We start from the raw sequence: 16,782 nt of genomic DNA, 5'->3' as shown, positions 1-16,782 counted from the left end.
TTTTTTCTGGGCCCCGGGTCTCAGCTGTGTACCTCCCTCCACACACGGGGCAGGACGGGGAGGTGTAGGCCAGCTCCCCCCGCCCACTTTCGGGCCACTCGTCTTCAAACGCATCCCAGGCGGCAATTGGATGAGAGGCAGGTCCCTGCCTGGACAGCAGGCCTGCGTGCGCGGAATGTAAAACACCGAGCACAAAATGGAGCCCACACTAACACAGCACGAGCTGACATTTATTTCAGTCCAATAATGGGAAGGTCCTCTGTTTCAGAAGGGGCTGCTGCTCATTTCAACAGGCATGGATCCTTTACTGCAGCTCATCGTCTATTTCCCAATCCTGACTTGGTCTTTTTCGGCGGATTATTGCTGGTCAGGAAATCCAAAAGCTTCACTAATTCGCACGGGGAAGCAATCTTGTGGGGCTCTATAAATTCGATGTCTAGTATCTGTTCTCAGTACAGGTACAGTGTCATTCTCTACTCTCTCCATCTAACAGACAAGCCTCCCCCAATTAAGATTAAACTCTGGTTTGAGGAGTTATCAGTTAGATTTATAATACCAATCAATATGCATGATAAAGTGATGTCATCGATGCTTCTGCTATCCATGCCTTTAATTCCATGTGGGGTAGCAAATGCCACTTCAGTGCAGCTCTGTTGCAGATACAGCTCCCTACAGAAAAGGTATATGAGATAGGGGTCATTGTGCGCGTCCTTGTCCTGCGAAGAAAAGGCATGGGAAATCCTTGCGGGATAAGGTTTTTAAGCTTGGGATGTGCCGTAAGACTTAAATCGTTTTACTGGAGCGATCTTGCTAATTGCTCTCCGCGCATGTGTTTTTTTTTTCTGCGGATAATAAACACAGTTAGAGTTTCAAGGACGCTCCTCAAAAAATAAAAAGGTCGGAGAAGTATTGTGCAGCTCCGCAGGAGATTAGACACAGCCGGGAGAGCCTGTACCTCATCTCTGGGGGCGGCGTGGCGCACGTGCCAACAGCCATCAGGAACCGGCTTGCCGTGTCCGTGGATTCTGCCGGGCGGGAGACGCAGGTGGGATAGGCTACGGAGGTTGTGGGGAGACTTCCGGAAAGAGGGAAAGGCCTCCGTGTGGCTCACGAAGGAAGAACATGAATTTCCATCTAAATTCTGGGGTGAAGCTTGACAGCATCTCTGCCCTGTGCTGTTTTAGGCCACTCTTTCTGTTCCTCTCGGGCCCCGCTGTGTTGTTAAGCACCTGTCGGATCCAAAAGGGGGCTGAATGCGTTTTGCGGCCCTGAGAGCGGTCTTCCCGGGGTGATCCCCACCGACTCTGGGGGTGTCTTAGCGTGCAGAGCCACTTCTTGCAGAAGAGAATGAGAAAATCCTCATTTTCCACCAACGTGTCTGTAAAGCCTAAAAAATGGTAAAAAACGCAGCTCGCGGGTCTTTAAAAGCTGTTTTTAGAGCTTGTCAGTAAGACCGCGGGAGTCTAGACAAGCTACCCAGCTGTGTGTTTTAAGCCCATTCTCTGGTTTCTTTTAAGAAAAGGCTGGAGGAGATCTGTATCAATTAGATAGTGGACTTGTTCTCATTTTTTATCTGTCTTGCATTCTTAGCATTTGAAGGGCCGGCGTTATCCCCATCTTTCCCCTCTCTTTCCCTTCACTCCTTTCCCATTGGGGAATTTGTAAGAGGGATTTTAAAAGCACTGTAAACGGCAGTCGGCCCAAATAGTTTCCCCTTCTGCATCTCTTGGGTTCGAGGCCAGGAATGGTGCACGAGCCGAAATATAGCGCATCCTCGTTGTGTCGACTCTTTTCATGCTTCTCCAATGAAGCCCCCTGCCTCGTGGCCCATGAGCCAGAGGGAGATGTCAGCAGCACCGCTCTGGGACTGAAAGTCCAGACTCACCGCTGTGTCGAAGCCCCGTACTCTCTCCCGCTGCCCAGCCCTTCCGGTCGGGAGTGATCGGTACTGCCCTTTCATGTCTGGTCTTGGCTTTTGATCTTTCTCCTGGCCTTTGGACTGTAATCAATAAGCCCTTTCCGTGCTAATCCATCTCCATTTCTTAATCACAGCTGAGGCTCCATGCTGATGGAAATGAAGGCATCTGTGGGGTTTTTTGTTGTCCCTTTTTGCAAGGAAAATCACCAGGTTTGAGTCATTTTGTGCTCCACCGGCTGCAGGAACGTCACCCATGAAGGAGAAGGTTTGCACGAACAGACCTGTCCTTGGGAGTTTCAGACCTCACTGGCCCGCGTCCCAAATTAGATCTCGGGCAGGAGTCACAGCACTAAAACTGAGTTGACTAGCACTTCGGACATTTGGGTGGTAAAAAGAAGAAAACCCATTGCTCTCTGCCCCGATTTCAGAGTTCTCCCTTTCTTTTCCACAGCAGATTTGATGGTAAAAACGATCCTTTGCCCTGCATTGTTTTTTTCTTAAGGCAGCTGGAGCCAGACAAGGTGGCCTTTGTTTCGCCATGTTAAGTAGCTCCCTACAGCCTGGCCTCCCCAGATCCAGTAGATTTCTGCTGTCCCCATGGGGTGCAAAGCACATGTGGGTCTGTGGTCTGATGGCGGAGGAGCCAACTGTTGAAGTGTTCAAATTGGCCGTTCCTGTGAGGATGGGCCTAAATCCGTAAAGCATCTCGCCGTCGGCTCGTCTTTTCGGTCGTCCGTCATTCCCCCCCACCTTCACCAGAGCCCTGGGGCTCTTTTCTCACTGCACTCTAGGAGTGCAGTTAACCCCACAGACAAGAGTGAACGTCGGAACATTAGCAACATCTCATTAGCTTGTGGGAGCATCCGGACTCCTGAGAGGGAGCAAATCGTGCCGTGTCTCTTGACTTTGAGAAACGCAACTAGGTTTCCCTCTTTCTCTGGGGGCTGTCGGCCATTCCCCCCCCCCACCCCCCCACCAGGGAATCACTGTGGAATAAGTTGTTCAGCTGATAATGGGACATAATAGACTCATAAATCACCGTGATGGATGACTAACTGGCTCTTAACCTCATTCGGTATCCAGCTCCCCCCTCCCTCCTCCACCCTGATCTTCATGCCTGCTTGGCTCTTTACAGCGCCGGGTGAGTGTTTTTATTTATTCATTTTATTTTCTGCACTAATTGTTTATAATCCCCTTTCGCCCTGAGGTGTGATTTTGCAGTGGCAAAGTGACTGACTCCCTGAATAAGGCACAAGCTGATTGTTGCTTCCAATGTCAGTGGCGGCCGTTCATTGAAAAGAATGCCTCTTCTCTGTCCCCACCTCTCCCTCTGCCAGCTGTGGACCAGTTCGATCTCTTCCATCCCTCTGTACCTGGACCAGTTCTCTCTGCTCTCACGTGCAGTAATGGAGTTCCAATCTTGTTGGGATATGATGATGATCGTCATTTTATAATTAATAATAATAATTGCTTACACTTATATAGCGCTTTTCTGGACACTCCACTCAAAGCACTTAACAGGTGATGGGGATCCCCTCCACCACCACCAGTGTGCAGCCCCACCTGGATGATGCGACGGCAGCCATAGTGCACCAGAATGCTCATCACACATCAGCTCTCAGTGGGAAGGAGGGCAGAGTGATGAAGCCAATTCAGAGATTTTATATCTCTCATGCCAAGTCATCTCGAAGTGGTTTGGAATTGGGAACAGCAGAACAATAGCCCAATAATTACGAGTCACACACAGTGGCAGCGATTGTCAGAAGTAAAGGTGTGATGTACAAGTGTTGATCATCATACATGAAGGTCGGCCATTAGAAATGGAAAGTTAATCCGTGTGTGAACTAGCCTATTGATTCGCAGGCAGACTTGAGCAGGCACTGTCATTAATCCCGAACCCAAACAGGGTCGAGTCCTGCGACTGTGTGCTTTTGGAGAGGGACAGAAAATTTTGCGTACTCCTGTGTTTTATCTCGCACAGCACAGCCGACTGCTGGTTTTTCATCTATCTCTCATTAATGAGTTTCATAATTAGAACAAATGAGGTTTCTGCCCACTGAACCCTGTGGTGAAGTTCACTAAGTCAGTGTGACGGTTTGCTTTGATACTTATCTCTCCGACTCTCTCGGAGTGCCATGATTTTAAATTGTTTTTAATTCACAGAAGAGCAGGCAACGGATGTTTGATTTTCTACTGAACCATGGACAGATAATACATGAAACTGTCTATTGTTTAGCTGAGTAAATGTGTATTGAAACACCCTAAGGGCCAGGTGAATAGAAAATGGGTACATTTCTAATGTAATATTAAAGGAAATGGAAATATGGAGGTGCGTACACATCCCATAAAACTACAAGTCCCAGAAACCCCTGGGAGGCTGGAAAAGAGTACAGGATTAAGGGAATTTGACACACTGGGAGGAAAACACACACCACAGATATTTAAGAGGGGGAATGCACGGCAGTATTTGTCTTTTGACCGTCTAGTATGAGAAATATGAAGAAAGTAGCAGAGGAGCATAGAGGAGGCTAAGGAGAAAGGAAATATCATTTTTTGGCAAAGTAACTGTTTTAGGAGTGCTTGGGAGTGGTAATTAAATTGGACAGGCTGAGGAACATTTTGTCTGAAGGGGAAACCGGAAAATGTTTCATTTTCTAGCGGAAACCGGGAAATGTTTCATTTTCTATGTGGAGACACTTGTCTTTTGTTCCTAAGCCACAAACATACAAAGATACTGTACCTACAGTAGAAAACACATCCTGCTGTCCCCATGACTCTGATAGTGTAACAGTTACCATGTATTCCACTGCAGTGTGTTTAGAAATTTGAACTTTTCAAATGACCGAAACTCATTTTTGCTCTTACAGCCTGAACACCCATTGTAAATTGTGTTCAAATTTTTATTTGTGCCTAACATTTCCGATCAGCTATAAGAAGCAGAACATCTTTTACAGTACTTCTTCACTTGACGAAATTTTGTGATTTCAATTTTCACCTAACTAATTGAAACAAGTCTGCTTTAAAACTTGCTCAGTCCTTGCTCAGCTTTATCCATCCAACTATAGGGGAGTCTGACTGTTACTACGCCAGCAAACATTTGAGGTGCTTTGAATGAAATAGGACTGAATGTAAGAAAAGAAGGAGAAATGTTGGAGTAAAACCCTTTAGGGATTTCAGTCTGATGGCAGGACTTGTTTAAAGGAACGCATCTCGTTCATATTCTTGACAGTCAACGAGATCTGAAGGAAATTGCAGTAGAGGAATCATTCATTGCAAATAGTAAAGTTCATATTAGACTAGGTGCACTGATTTGTCAGCAGACATTCCTGTTATTTTAAAAGATTTACTCCTGCCTTAACTTAGATGTGATAAAATCGTGTGCGATTAGTAGATGCCCAATGACTCATTGCCCGTGTGTTCTATGTTAAGACTACAGATCTCTGCACACAGGAAAGAGATGATGTGTTTTCCAATGAAGGATGAGTGAAGTCAGAGGTGGAGAAGGCTGATGGCTGGGTGAACAGGTTTAGTTCACGTGTAGCATTTGGGTTTGAGCAGGCTGGTAGAGAGATTTACACGTTTTCAACCCTCCTGGATTAATAAAGCTTCCATCGTCCCCTGTGATACTATTTCATATTTATGGAACAAGAAAAGGTTTATATTCTGTGCTGAAAAGAGAAGAAAGAAAACACAACGTTTCGGCTGTGGAGCCTTCTTTGCGTGTGGAGTCTTCTTCTTCCCCCACCCGAAGAAGGCTCCACTGCCGAAACGTTGTTTTCTTTCTTCTCTTTTCAGCACGGAATATAAATCTATTGTTCCTGTGCAGTCTACCCGTGCTGATGCAGCTCCCCCAGCTGAACTACTTTAATACGTATGCCTGCTTGTTCCTTCCAAACAAAAACAGTCATTTGGAAGCAATTGATAAAATACAATATGTGCTCAATTTGGAATATTTTCAAGTTTCATTACAGTATCTTAAATGTGCTTTCTGTTCCCAGCAGTGCAGTACAAAAATAGATTACTAGGAGATCAGTTTGAACGTCTATGTTCAGTATTCTGACTAACAGACCTGCCATGTTCAGATTTTTTTTTTGTACCTTTCGCATCGGCTGTCAAGCTGTCATTTCCTTCCGATTCCTGTATTTCCTTGTTTTTTTTTCCCCCCACAGCTCCGGAGCAATATGCAGTTTCTGAACCTTCAAGTCAGCCACGATTCCAGCGAGTAAGTGCCCGTGCCGCCTTCGTCCCCAGCTCCCGGCTCCCTGACCATCCAGCGTTCCCGATCTCCTAGAGAAGCTGTTTTTGTTTCCACGCGTTCCATTTTCTGTCTAATGAGCTAGCAGGAAAAGGCATTCATCTTGGAGCGTCTCAGCCGTACCTCCCACGCTGTGTCTGCTTTGAAACTAACTCCAGCCTAGCTCCGATTCCATCCATCGAACGAGCGAAGAATCTGACTGTTACTACGCCAGCAAACGTTTTGCAGTTTCTTTGGTGGCAGGTGCAATATTTGTTCCTAGACTCCCTTTTTTTTTTTCACAGTTGCACTTCGCTTTTGAGAGTCTACAGCTGCTGTCTCTTCTGCTTTCTGAAAACCGTGCACGAGACAGGCCCGACTGTTCTGTAGCTGTGACAGCGTGTGCCGGATAGTACAATCTAGTTCATTTTCCGCTGCACTGCCATGACTAAGTGCTCGACCCCAGTTAGCGTGCAGAATTGTCCTTTACTCTGCATGAGAGGGTAGGTCCGTTTCAAACAGCAAACACAGCGAGCTGCTTTAGGCGTAGGCCCAGAGGAAGGGATTTAGGAAGGGCAAGTAAAGGTTTATTCCATGCTGGAGTTCCGTGTGTGACACACCCGAAGAAGGTTCCACAGCCGAAACGTTGTGTAAACCTTTACTTGTTCCTTTGCAGCCTGCGCACGCCGACGCAGCTCCCTACTTGAACTACTTTAGTAAGGACTGCAGGTTAGTCTCGGATAATTCCCGAAGAATGTGATTTTTAGTGCTGGCAGCCACAGAGAGCAGCTCTGCTTCTCCTCAGCTAAGAAGCCAAGGGGCCAGACCTTGACGCCGCAGAATGAATGGAATGTATCAGGGCACAGGGACACGGGCTCTGCACGCCACGTTGCCTGCAAAGCCTCATTCAGTGTTCGAAGCAAGCCAGCGCGTAGGCAGTCACTCAGCGCAGATTAAAAAGGCGAAGGCCCACTGACAATCTTGCGTGGCATTTGTGCTGAAATGTCAGTCGTGAGTGTTCTGTGGTTCACTTGCAGCCAGCGGGGGGGGGAGAGGTGGTGGGGGGGACTGCCAGATGCCTCATGAGCGGCAAGTCCTGACGGATCATGGTTCTAACGAAACACGGTCTGCTCGGGCACAGGCCCCTGGGTAGCCAACCCCTGCTGAACTCTGCTGTGCCTCAGCACTGTTGGCACAGTCATGCCTTACGCTATATCTTGCATTAAGATCTTCCCAGATTTCACCAGCTGTAGAAACATTTAAAAAAATGTTCCTCTGGAAAGCGTACCTGTCTGAAGGCGATTTGTGTCGTCAGTTGTGCTCCGTGCTGCAAAGAAACAAGGTCAACCATTGCGATCGAGGGTGGTTTTCTGCTCAAGCTGTTTGGAAATGAATTCAGCGAGCCCATATTTGTGCGTGAGAGCTGTTATGGCCGACTCGATGAAGCACATCACAGGCAGGGCGTGAGGCTGCGCTTGATTGAGCGCTGAGCTGATTAGCTGTGATTTGGAAGTGGTCTGCGCCACACAGCATGGGGTCATTACACCTCACTGTGCTTAGAGGCAGCCTGCCTGGCCTCTACAGCAAGTCATCAATCCTCACTCCACAGGGCCGGGCTGCTGGCCTTGGTATTTATAATACTGGAGGGAACACGATGAGCTGACACTGTATAACACTTGCCTACAAACCCTGTGCTACAGTTTCTGTTCTTCACTCACAAAGGCACGCTGTTAGATTGTTACCACACAAACGGCAAGCTACTAAACACTGCAGCCCTGCAGTCTACCACAGAGCTACTGAACACACTGCAGACCGGCACTGTAACACAGAGCTACTGTACACACTGCAGCCCTGCAGTCTAGCACTGAGCTACTGAACACACTGCAGCCCGGCACTGTAACACTGAGTTACTGAACACACTGCAGCCCGGCACTGTAACACTGAGCTACTGAACACACTGCAGACCGGCACTGTAACACAGAGCTACTGAACACACTGCAGCCCTGCAGTCTAGCACAGAGCTACTGAACACACTGCAGACCGGCACTGTAACACTGAGCTCCTGAACACACTGCAGCCCGGCACTGTAACACTGAGCTCCTGAACACACTGCAACCCGGCACTGTAACACTGAGCTACTGAACACACTGCAACCCGGCACTGTAACACTGAGCTACTGAACACACTGCAGCCCGGCACTGTAACACTGAGCTACTGAACACACTGCAGCCCAGCACTGTAACACTGAGCTACTGAACAGACTGCAGCCCGGCACTGTAACACTGAGCTACTGAACACACTGCAGCCCGGCACTGTAACACTGAGCTACTGAACACACTGCAGCCCGGCACTGTAACACTGAGCTACTGAACAGACTGCAGCCCGGCACTGTAACAATGAACTACTGAACACACTGCAGCCCGGCACTGTAACACTGAGTTACTGAACACACCGCAGCCCTGCAGTCTTAATATTAACCAATGGGGAACACTGCAGGTGCAGACTCAGAAGACCAACAGATTTGTTTTCTTCATGGTGAAGTGCACCTTTTATTGTAATATAAAAACTCTTGAAAGGCTAAGTGGCACTTGAATAGAAAAGTTGATTTGCATGTGTTCTCCAGATTTAAACTGTACACATTTCGAGTGCATCGCCGGAATCATACCGACAGCAAGAGAGCTGTGGGAACTGAAGACTGTAAGCTAGACTGACAGCCGCCTGCATCCTAATGGCATCCTTCACATTGATGCAGAGATGAATTAATGCGTTTTAAATCTAGATATAAGTAAATAAATAATAATGCCAGCGTTCCGTGATGAAAGCATGTGACTGTGGGGCACAACAGCTTTCTTTCTTGACCATAATGACTCGGATCATCAATATTTTATTAGCCGTCTTTGAGCTGTTTGACAGATCCAGAGTTCAAGCTTGTTGGGGTGCATCTCCGTGCCTGGGTGCATCCCTGCCTGTGCAGCCACTAGGAGCGCAGTAATTAGCGCATCAAAAGGCCAATTAGAATATCTAAACAAATGAAGTGGTGGAGCAGAGCTCCCCTGACCACCAGTTTAATGTGCTGTATCTTCCCAGGCAGATTTCCAGCCTGAATGGCGATGGGGGGGGGGTATCAGGCGTTTCTAAGGGATGAACGCTGTTGCCGGGCAGCGGTGCTCTTTGGAGAACAGAGGAGGCATCCTGGGCAGAATGTGTGCCGCCGTGCCGAGTTGAGTCAGTCTCGGCCGCAGAGCAGTTTGTATCTCCTCGCTGGGAAGAAAACGCCGGGTCTGTCCAGAACTGGACAGTCCAGCTATCGAAGGACTGTTGAGAACAGCACACAGTTTCTGAAACGTTACTTTCCTTGGCTGGAGATGGGCTGTCTTTTAATTAATTCTGTGACACTCTGATTGAGCGAAGAATCCAGTATGTTTATCCAACTAAGGGGATGAAATATTAAAAGCGTCGAGCAGGTGTTTGCTCGCAGTTCAGATTACACATCTTCTCGTTTCATTTAATCCCCAGATTCGTCATCCCCCTTAACAGCATGTTTACATCACTCGCTGTCTCTTACCAGCAACTGCAGGTTTCCTTCAGTTTCGTCTTATTAACAGGATTACCTTTTAATGAAATCGAGAGCTCTTGTCCAATTGTTACGGCGATATGTATATGAGTTAAGACCCAGAATGCTCTTAGGAGTTTGGAGAAATAACTCTCCTGAAAAAAACTCGGGATAGAATTTGTGTGACATCCGCGTCAAGCCGAACAGCAAATCTTTTCATTTTCGAATTTTCGAAGAGGCCCGTCTCATTAATATAACCACTGCACAGCCCCGGGAACTGGTCTTATCGTCGAGAGAGGCTTCTGGGTTTGTTAAGAGTGCAGCTTGTGGTGTCCCATATTCCAAAAGCAAACCAGTAGCTTGTGCTCCTTGCAGCTGCCCTGGGTTCTGTCCCCTCTGACCTCTGAGCTCGTCTCTCTGCAGGAGGCCAGACACAGTGAAGCAGAAGAATGCCTTCCCACCCAACTTCATCCACTCCCTGGACTCCACACACATGATGCTGACTGCGCTGCACTGCTACAGGTGGGCTGCCACACTTCTCACCCATGGGCACCCACGGGCGCCCACGCCGTTTGCATCACCATCTACAGCTTCCTGTCTTTACCTTGAATCACAGGGGGAGCCCAAATACTTTTTGTGTCCAGCATTCGTTATGAAGGGCATTGGACTTTATAGCCTAACATTGTGTTTGCCTGTTCATGTGCTTCCCCATTTGGTGGGATGTCAGTGGAAATACAGTGCCACGGTCTTTTTCTCTTAAATAAGCGTGTTTGATTGTGATCTGTGGCTCATCAGGCCTGCTTTGCTGGGAACCGGAGGGGAAATGCTTGATGGGAGACCAGTAAGAGCTGGTGAGCATTTCGGGATGAGCTGTTACTCCTGTTGAGTAGTTAGCCAAGCGGGATCTCCACCTGCCCGCATGTTCCGGCCACTGACAAAGGGACAGCTGACCCCTCCCTGCCCTTCCCATGTTTCCCATTGTCAGCACTTTGGCTTGTGGTCTCTTCCAGTGCCGGGCTGACCTTCGTCTCCGTCCACGACTGCTTCTGGACCCACGCCGTCACAGTGGACGTCATGAATAAGGTAATGAGAAGCTCAGGCCCTTCGAGGGCAGCGATTCATCTGCATCACTGGCTGTACGAGACAGCTCTGAGAGGAACCAGACCTTGATCCGTTTGTTTTAATCTTTTTAACTGTACAATGTGGTCAGAATCATATCAGGCCTCGTCTCGGCAGCATCATCTGCCAGACTCTAAAAAGCTGTGACCTTGTCAGTGACCTGTGAAGAGCCAGGAGAGGAGCAAGCAGCCTCAAACAGCTCTTCCATGGCTGCAGTGGACATAATGTGACTTCTGCTGAGGTTTTTTCATTCATTTTAGTACTTTAGCTGTTACAACTACTGAACTAGTAGGTCATTTAATAAGCTACTGACTGTAGGTAATCAAAAGAAAATGTCTAAGTGTTTGGAAGCCGGACTTGACTTGAGTTTCATATTTCCATCAAGAGCCTTCTTTGAACACACCCTTCCCTGCAGGGGAAAGAGCACCCCCTGTCTGTAGAGTTATATAAACCTGATTAAAACAGGTGGGGTTTAGTGAAGAACAGTGGATCATGGAGAAGCATGGATGCAATCTTATGATGCATTCTGTGGGAAAACGGCAGAGAGAGCATGTGTTTCTGCCCTGCGGCCTAGTCCCTGGGTTTGTACTTGAAATTGCTCAGCCCAGCAGAAGAATTGAAACCATTTAACACCTGGTCCGTGGACCTACAGTAGCTTTTGCTGTCTTATCACAAGCCGCTTGTGAAAACTCCTTGCTGGAGTGCAGGCGGAGCTGTCAAGGAAGGGAACAGGATAAGGCAATTATAGGAAAATGCCTGGAGAGGTTTGCTATAACTTGACAGAGCATTCTGATTCTGAAGATTGCCGAAGCGACTTTGGATGAGTTGGATTCAGTGATTTTGAAGTGTTTTCAGATATTTCGTTTGACATGTTGGCAGTTGTTTGAAGTGCAGCGTGTGCTGAATGTTGTGTGTTGATTGTGCAGGTTCTTTAGGTGTTGTCTGCAGTGCAGTGTGTGCTGTGCGTTGATTGCACTGGTGTGATAGACGAGGTCTGTAGTGTAGTGTGAGCTGAGTGTTGTGTTGATTGTGCTGCTGCAATAGGTGTCGTCTGCAGTGCAGTGTGTGCTGAGTGTTGTGTATTGATTATGCAAGTACAATAGGTGTTGTTTGTAGTGCAGTGTGAGCTGAGTGTTGTGTGTTGATCGCACAGGTGTGATAGACAAGGTCTGTAGTGTAGTGCTGCTGCAATAGGTGTCGTCTGCTGTGCAGTGTTTGCTGAGTGTTGTGTATTGATTATGCAAGTACAATAAGTGTTGTTTGTAGTGCAGTGTGAGTTGAGTGTTGATTGTGCTGGTGTGTGAGGTGTTATTTCTTGTGTGTGTGTGTTGTTAATGCAGGTGTGTGAGGTGTAATCTATTGCATGAGTTGCTAAGAGCTGTGTGTTGTTTGTACAGATTTGCAGGGAGCAGTTTGTGACTCTGCACAGCCAGCCCATTCTCCAGGAGCTGTCCACCTTCCTGCTGCAGAAGTACAGCAGTGACCTGCCGTGAGTCTCCACTGCACACACACCGTATTAAACCCCCGCTAAGATCAGCACAGTCACTGTGGGCCTCCCCACAGAGTCCAATCCAGCTGTAGCCATTACTCCTGCATTATTCTTGTTTTTCATTAATCACACAGGTTAATTAAGGCACCTGCTCATCTGTAGCTTCAGAAAAATTTTCCTGTCCGTCAAAAACGAAAATCCACTCCGTTTCCAGTTTGGTCTGCTTCTGCTGGGTTGTTGTGGTTTCCATAGAAAAGAAAAGGTCAAGGGGGGGTCAAACACCATTCAGACGAGAAATAAATTGGAAACACGAAGCAGTTTCTGAATCCCACTTGGCTCAGCGTACAGCCTGGAAAGTGCTGGCTTCCTGTTTGTGGAGCCCGCAGGTTGAGTGCAATGCACAAATTCTCCTAGAATGTCTGTCCAGATGAAATTGGCTGCCTGCGGTGATGTTCTTCCATCTCTCTCTCTCTCTCTCCTTTCTCTCCTTTCTCTCTCTTCCAGTGCTGATTGCAGAAGCAAAAGGTTTCTGGAGTACAGGAGAATGTTACAGCTGCTTTCAAAAGTGCCCCAGACAGGTGAGCCTGTTTTTGTGCTTTAGTTAGACTTTTTTTGCACTGTCCAGGACTTCAACCCTCTACCAGAAGGGGGTGCTGTTATCTGAACACTTGTAACTCTTGTACCATCACACACAAGGGGCAGTAAGTGATTGCACTTGCACTACAAGACCTGGGCTTTTCACTGTTGATCATGTTTCAGTTGTATTTGAAACAGCCAAGTCATTTTCCTGTTGTGTGTTCTTGCGGTCTTTTTATGACCACTCTCTTGAGCCGGCAGCAGCAGTATATGAGCTCAGAAGAGCTTAGTTACCCATTGCATGGAGAAGAGCACTTCCTGGATACTGGGATTTGTGCCGATTCGGGAGAGTGATCAGATGTTTTCTGCTTGGAATTTGCCAGGGGAAGATTGAGGCAGCAACCTTGTTAAAACAGCTGAGATTCTGATCGCTCTGACCAAGACTCAGGGGGACATCTCTCGGTCTCTCACTGCGGCAAAGTCTTAATAACGCAGGAAGAAAAAAGTCATACATCAGTCCAGGGTTAAGAAAACTAATAAGGCATTCTGGAACAATTTGTACCCTCGTGAGCCTTTCTGAAGCTGAATTGAAATGATGTGTGATGAATGCACTGTGTCTAGGAAAGCACTCTCCAAGCCCTTAATCGTCTCTATAGAGCTCTGAGCTGTCCCAGAGTGGCAGAGTGGTTGATTCATAAAGCAAATGGAGACGGTGATGGAGGAGGGCCAAACCTGGCATCGCTCTGTCGAAGGCAGTGCATTGCCAAACCCATGCACACAGGCGGCAGTGTGGAGTTTGGAGCAGCGGTCAGGACTCTGGGCTGGTAGCTGGAAGCTTGTGGGTTCCAGTCCCAGCTGGAGACACTGCTGTTGAACCACTAAAGCCTATGCAGATTGCTCCCTGTTGTGCAGATGTAAGCCGCTTTGGATAAAATTGTCAGCCCCATAAATTAGTAATGGTAAGAAACTAGGACAGGGTACAGGAAGGGATTGGGGGATGTTCCCAAGATCCTCGCCATTGCTTTGTCTCTATCCCACTACCAGGCACTCACAATGTGTTAGTATTGGTTTCTGAAGGGGTGAGGCGTGTTAGGGTCAGTGCAAACGCATTGCTGATGATGTCAGGTGAGCACGCACCTTTTCTGAAATTGTGATGGGTGGGGCATTTCCCAAAGCTGAAAATAGTTTGGTTAATAACATATTGAATGTCACTTGAAAAGCAGCACATACAGTAGCATGGGCGTGCAGGCCCTGTAGGAGCACAATTTCTCCTATCAGTTCTGTGATCTTGTCGCAGGTCATGCAAAAAGTGGGCAGTGTATTTTTTAATAATATCTTTGAAAGCATAACTGTACATGGTATTGTGTCTCTTCAAAACGAACCTTTTTGTATTGTTTCATTATCTCTACGTGGAGCACAGTATAAATAGTGCCTGACTGTGCTTTTATCATATACATTCTGATTCTAATCTATTATGCCTTGAATTTAGGTGCATCCTAAGTTAACAACCTTCAGCAAGCTCCCGTGAATACAAATACCTTTTTATGAATGTATGAACTAAATCTGAGATCCAAAATATATTCTCCACCACAGCATTGTTCTTTCTATAAGACGTCTGACTTGCTATCACCTGAAAAAGGAGTCAGGGTTGTGTTTTTTGATTGCGATGTTGCAGCCGGTATGGAAATGCAATCTGAATTAGTCACTGATCATCATAGCTGAGCTGCATTGTTTCAGGCAGGTGGCTGTGCTTACTCACAGAGCCGGAGTCATTGATATGCATTACTGGAATCTGTGATCTGCAGGCTGCTGGTTAAAAATATCCCTCTGGCTCGGCGTTTAAGTCCGACAATGGTCTGTTTGTGAACCATGGTCTCTACCTGCCGGTCCCCGACGACCAGGAGCCTCAAGCTCCTTTGCTCATCACATAGGCGATCTGAGAGATGAAAGCTCACGGCAATGGGCAATTATTTATCTGCTCCCAACAAGGTGTGGCACAGCTGCCTGCACCTTTTTATGTGATTCTTGTGCAGAAATCAGTCCTAGTTTGCAGTCTGTTGTAGTTGACAGCTTGGGCCTCCTGCCCCCAGTGTTAGCAGACAAAAAATTCCTGTCCGTCTTGCTTTTATATTCGGAATCGGACTCGGGTCCCCCCCCCACCCCCCGTCGTTCTGTTTCCTGTAACGAGCCGCGGTCCGGCCCAGAGACTCCCGCAGCCTGAAAGAAAAAACGAGGAATCTCAGCGGGCAGGCTCATCTAATTGCGCGCTATCTGTCTCTGTCCTCTCCTCTTAGGGGATTTCGATCTGCAGAGGGTGAAGGAATCTATGTATTTCTTCAGCTGAGCCGAGGCTGCTGATGGGAATCTGGCTGGGAGGAGAAAAACAGGTGCTGACTGGGAGAGGCTGACGAGATGAGACCCAGTCGTCCGTTTCGCTTTGGCTGCAGCGCTGACCGAAACCAGGAGGAAACGGGAAGATGGGAGCTTCCGCCTTGATCCCCTTTGACGTGACCCCACTCTCACTGGACAGGTGCCGCTGCTGAGCCAGAGGAACACGCCAAGAACAGGAGACCGAGACTGAGCCAGGACAGCACGAGGCACAGCGGTTTCGCACTGAACCCCTCGCCCAGCCCGAATTCCTTCATCCCTCCTGTAGGGGGCGACTGAGACCAGCACGGGTCGAGGAGAGGGGGGGACATCAGTCTACAGCGAGCATCTCCCTCCCCCCACAAGTCAGCGCTGCACTGGGGGAGAGTGATCCGTTGCGTGCTCCCAGGATTCTTTGCTTCGGCCTCACGAGCATGAAGCAGGACTTTCACTTGGGCTGGCCACACAGCCACAGAGAGCGGTCTCACAGCTGGGTGTGGCTGGGACGCAGGGAGAACTGGCTCAGCTCTTTAAAACAGTTTCCCCCCCCCCCCCAACCTCACTACACCCTCGGAACCAGCAGCCTCCAGAGATCCCAGCCCGACGTACGGTCAAAAGGCCACCGCGCTGAACCCCGAGCCAAGCGGGCCCGCCGTTCAGCCTTGTCCTTTTCTGTCACAAACAGCCGCGTGTTTCAGCCTTAACTGGATTTCCGAGCCCCGCCGTCTTGAGGGCATATCTGAGGAAACTCCCGGTGCCAATGTGAACTTCAAAATGTGATATCGGGGCATAAAGCTGAATTGCGCTGAGCTGCTGTCAGGTTACAAAAATGACAAACCAGGCAATGGCCCCTTCCTGGAGGAGTCTCTCTTGAGGTTTTGTATTAAAGTATTCGTAAAAACCACTTTTCAGCACGTCTGTAATTCTGGTTCTTCGAGACGCTGATCTTGCTGCAGTCTGTGCATGAGTTAACAGGTGCTGTGCTCGGCCTGTGCATGAGTTAACAGGTACTGCGCTCAGCCTGTGCATGCTGTCCCACCAGAGCCAAAAACACACCTAAATCTGAGGGCTGATGACGGGATGCGATAAGTAGTGTCGAGTAGTGTAAAGGGAATAAACATCCTGTAGGTCGCCTTGCAGCAGCTCTTGTGATTCCAAAGTCACAACGTCAAAACCCGATCCAACTTTTGCAGCACCGGCCAGATCCTCTTGAGTTTAGTAAAGACCCACCTTGAAACAAACCCTGCTGTCCTCATGCTTGCAAATTCCCAGCAGCAGCGGAAGGGCTTTCCAAGAGCTTCCCATCCCAACGAAATCGCTCCGCTGTGGGCATGAAAGCTATTGATGGGGGCCAGGGAGGGTGCGGACAGCCCAGCGTCCGCTCCGAGAGAGGTGGTGGTGCTTTTGCTCCTTGTTAAAAATTTTTGCAGGAGAGATTATCGCCTGTGCCCGGGAGAGAGGTCTCGGGGAGCTGCCTGCACATCCCGTGGCGCTGTGGACGTGGCCCAGACAGGAGCCGGTCAGCT

At 48.3% G+C, this 16,782-nt stretch overlaps 1 protein-coding gene across 1 annotated transcript in view; it reads left to right on the top strand.

Moving 5' to 3' along the window:
* The window catches only part of polrmt (polymerase (RNA) mitochondrial (DNA directed)), a 48,778-nt gene extending 32,618 nt beyond the window's left edge, over positions 1-16,160 (top strand). The window contains exons 16-21 of the mRNA XM_069185976.1: positions 6,088-6,140; positions 10,129-10,227; positions 10,716-10,788; positions 12,222-12,313; positions 12,818-12,891; positions 15,184-16,160. Coding sequence (XP_069042077.1) covers positions 6,088-6,140; positions 10,129-10,227; positions 10,716-10,788; positions 12,222-12,313; positions 12,818-12,891; positions 15,184-15,233 — 441 coding nt within the window. The 3' untranslated portion in view covers positions 15,234-16,160. The remainder of the gene's footprint in view (positions 1-6,087; positions 6,141-10,128; positions 10,228-10,715; positions 10,789-12,221; positions 12,314-12,817; positions 12,892-15,183) is intronic.
* The last annotated feature ends 622 nt before the right edge of the window (positions 16,161-16,782 follow it).

This window comes from Lepisosteus oculatus, chromosome 29 (genome assembly GCF_040954835.1).
Source record: "Lepisosteus oculatus isolate fLepOcu1 chromosome 29, fLepOcu1.hap2, whole genome shotgun sequence".
NCBI classification, from domain to species: Eukaryota; Metazoa; Chordata; class Actinopteri; order Semionotiformes; family Lepisosteidae; genus Lepisosteus; species Lepisosteus oculatus.
This window is presented reverse-complemented; position numbering and strand designations above follow the sequence as displayed.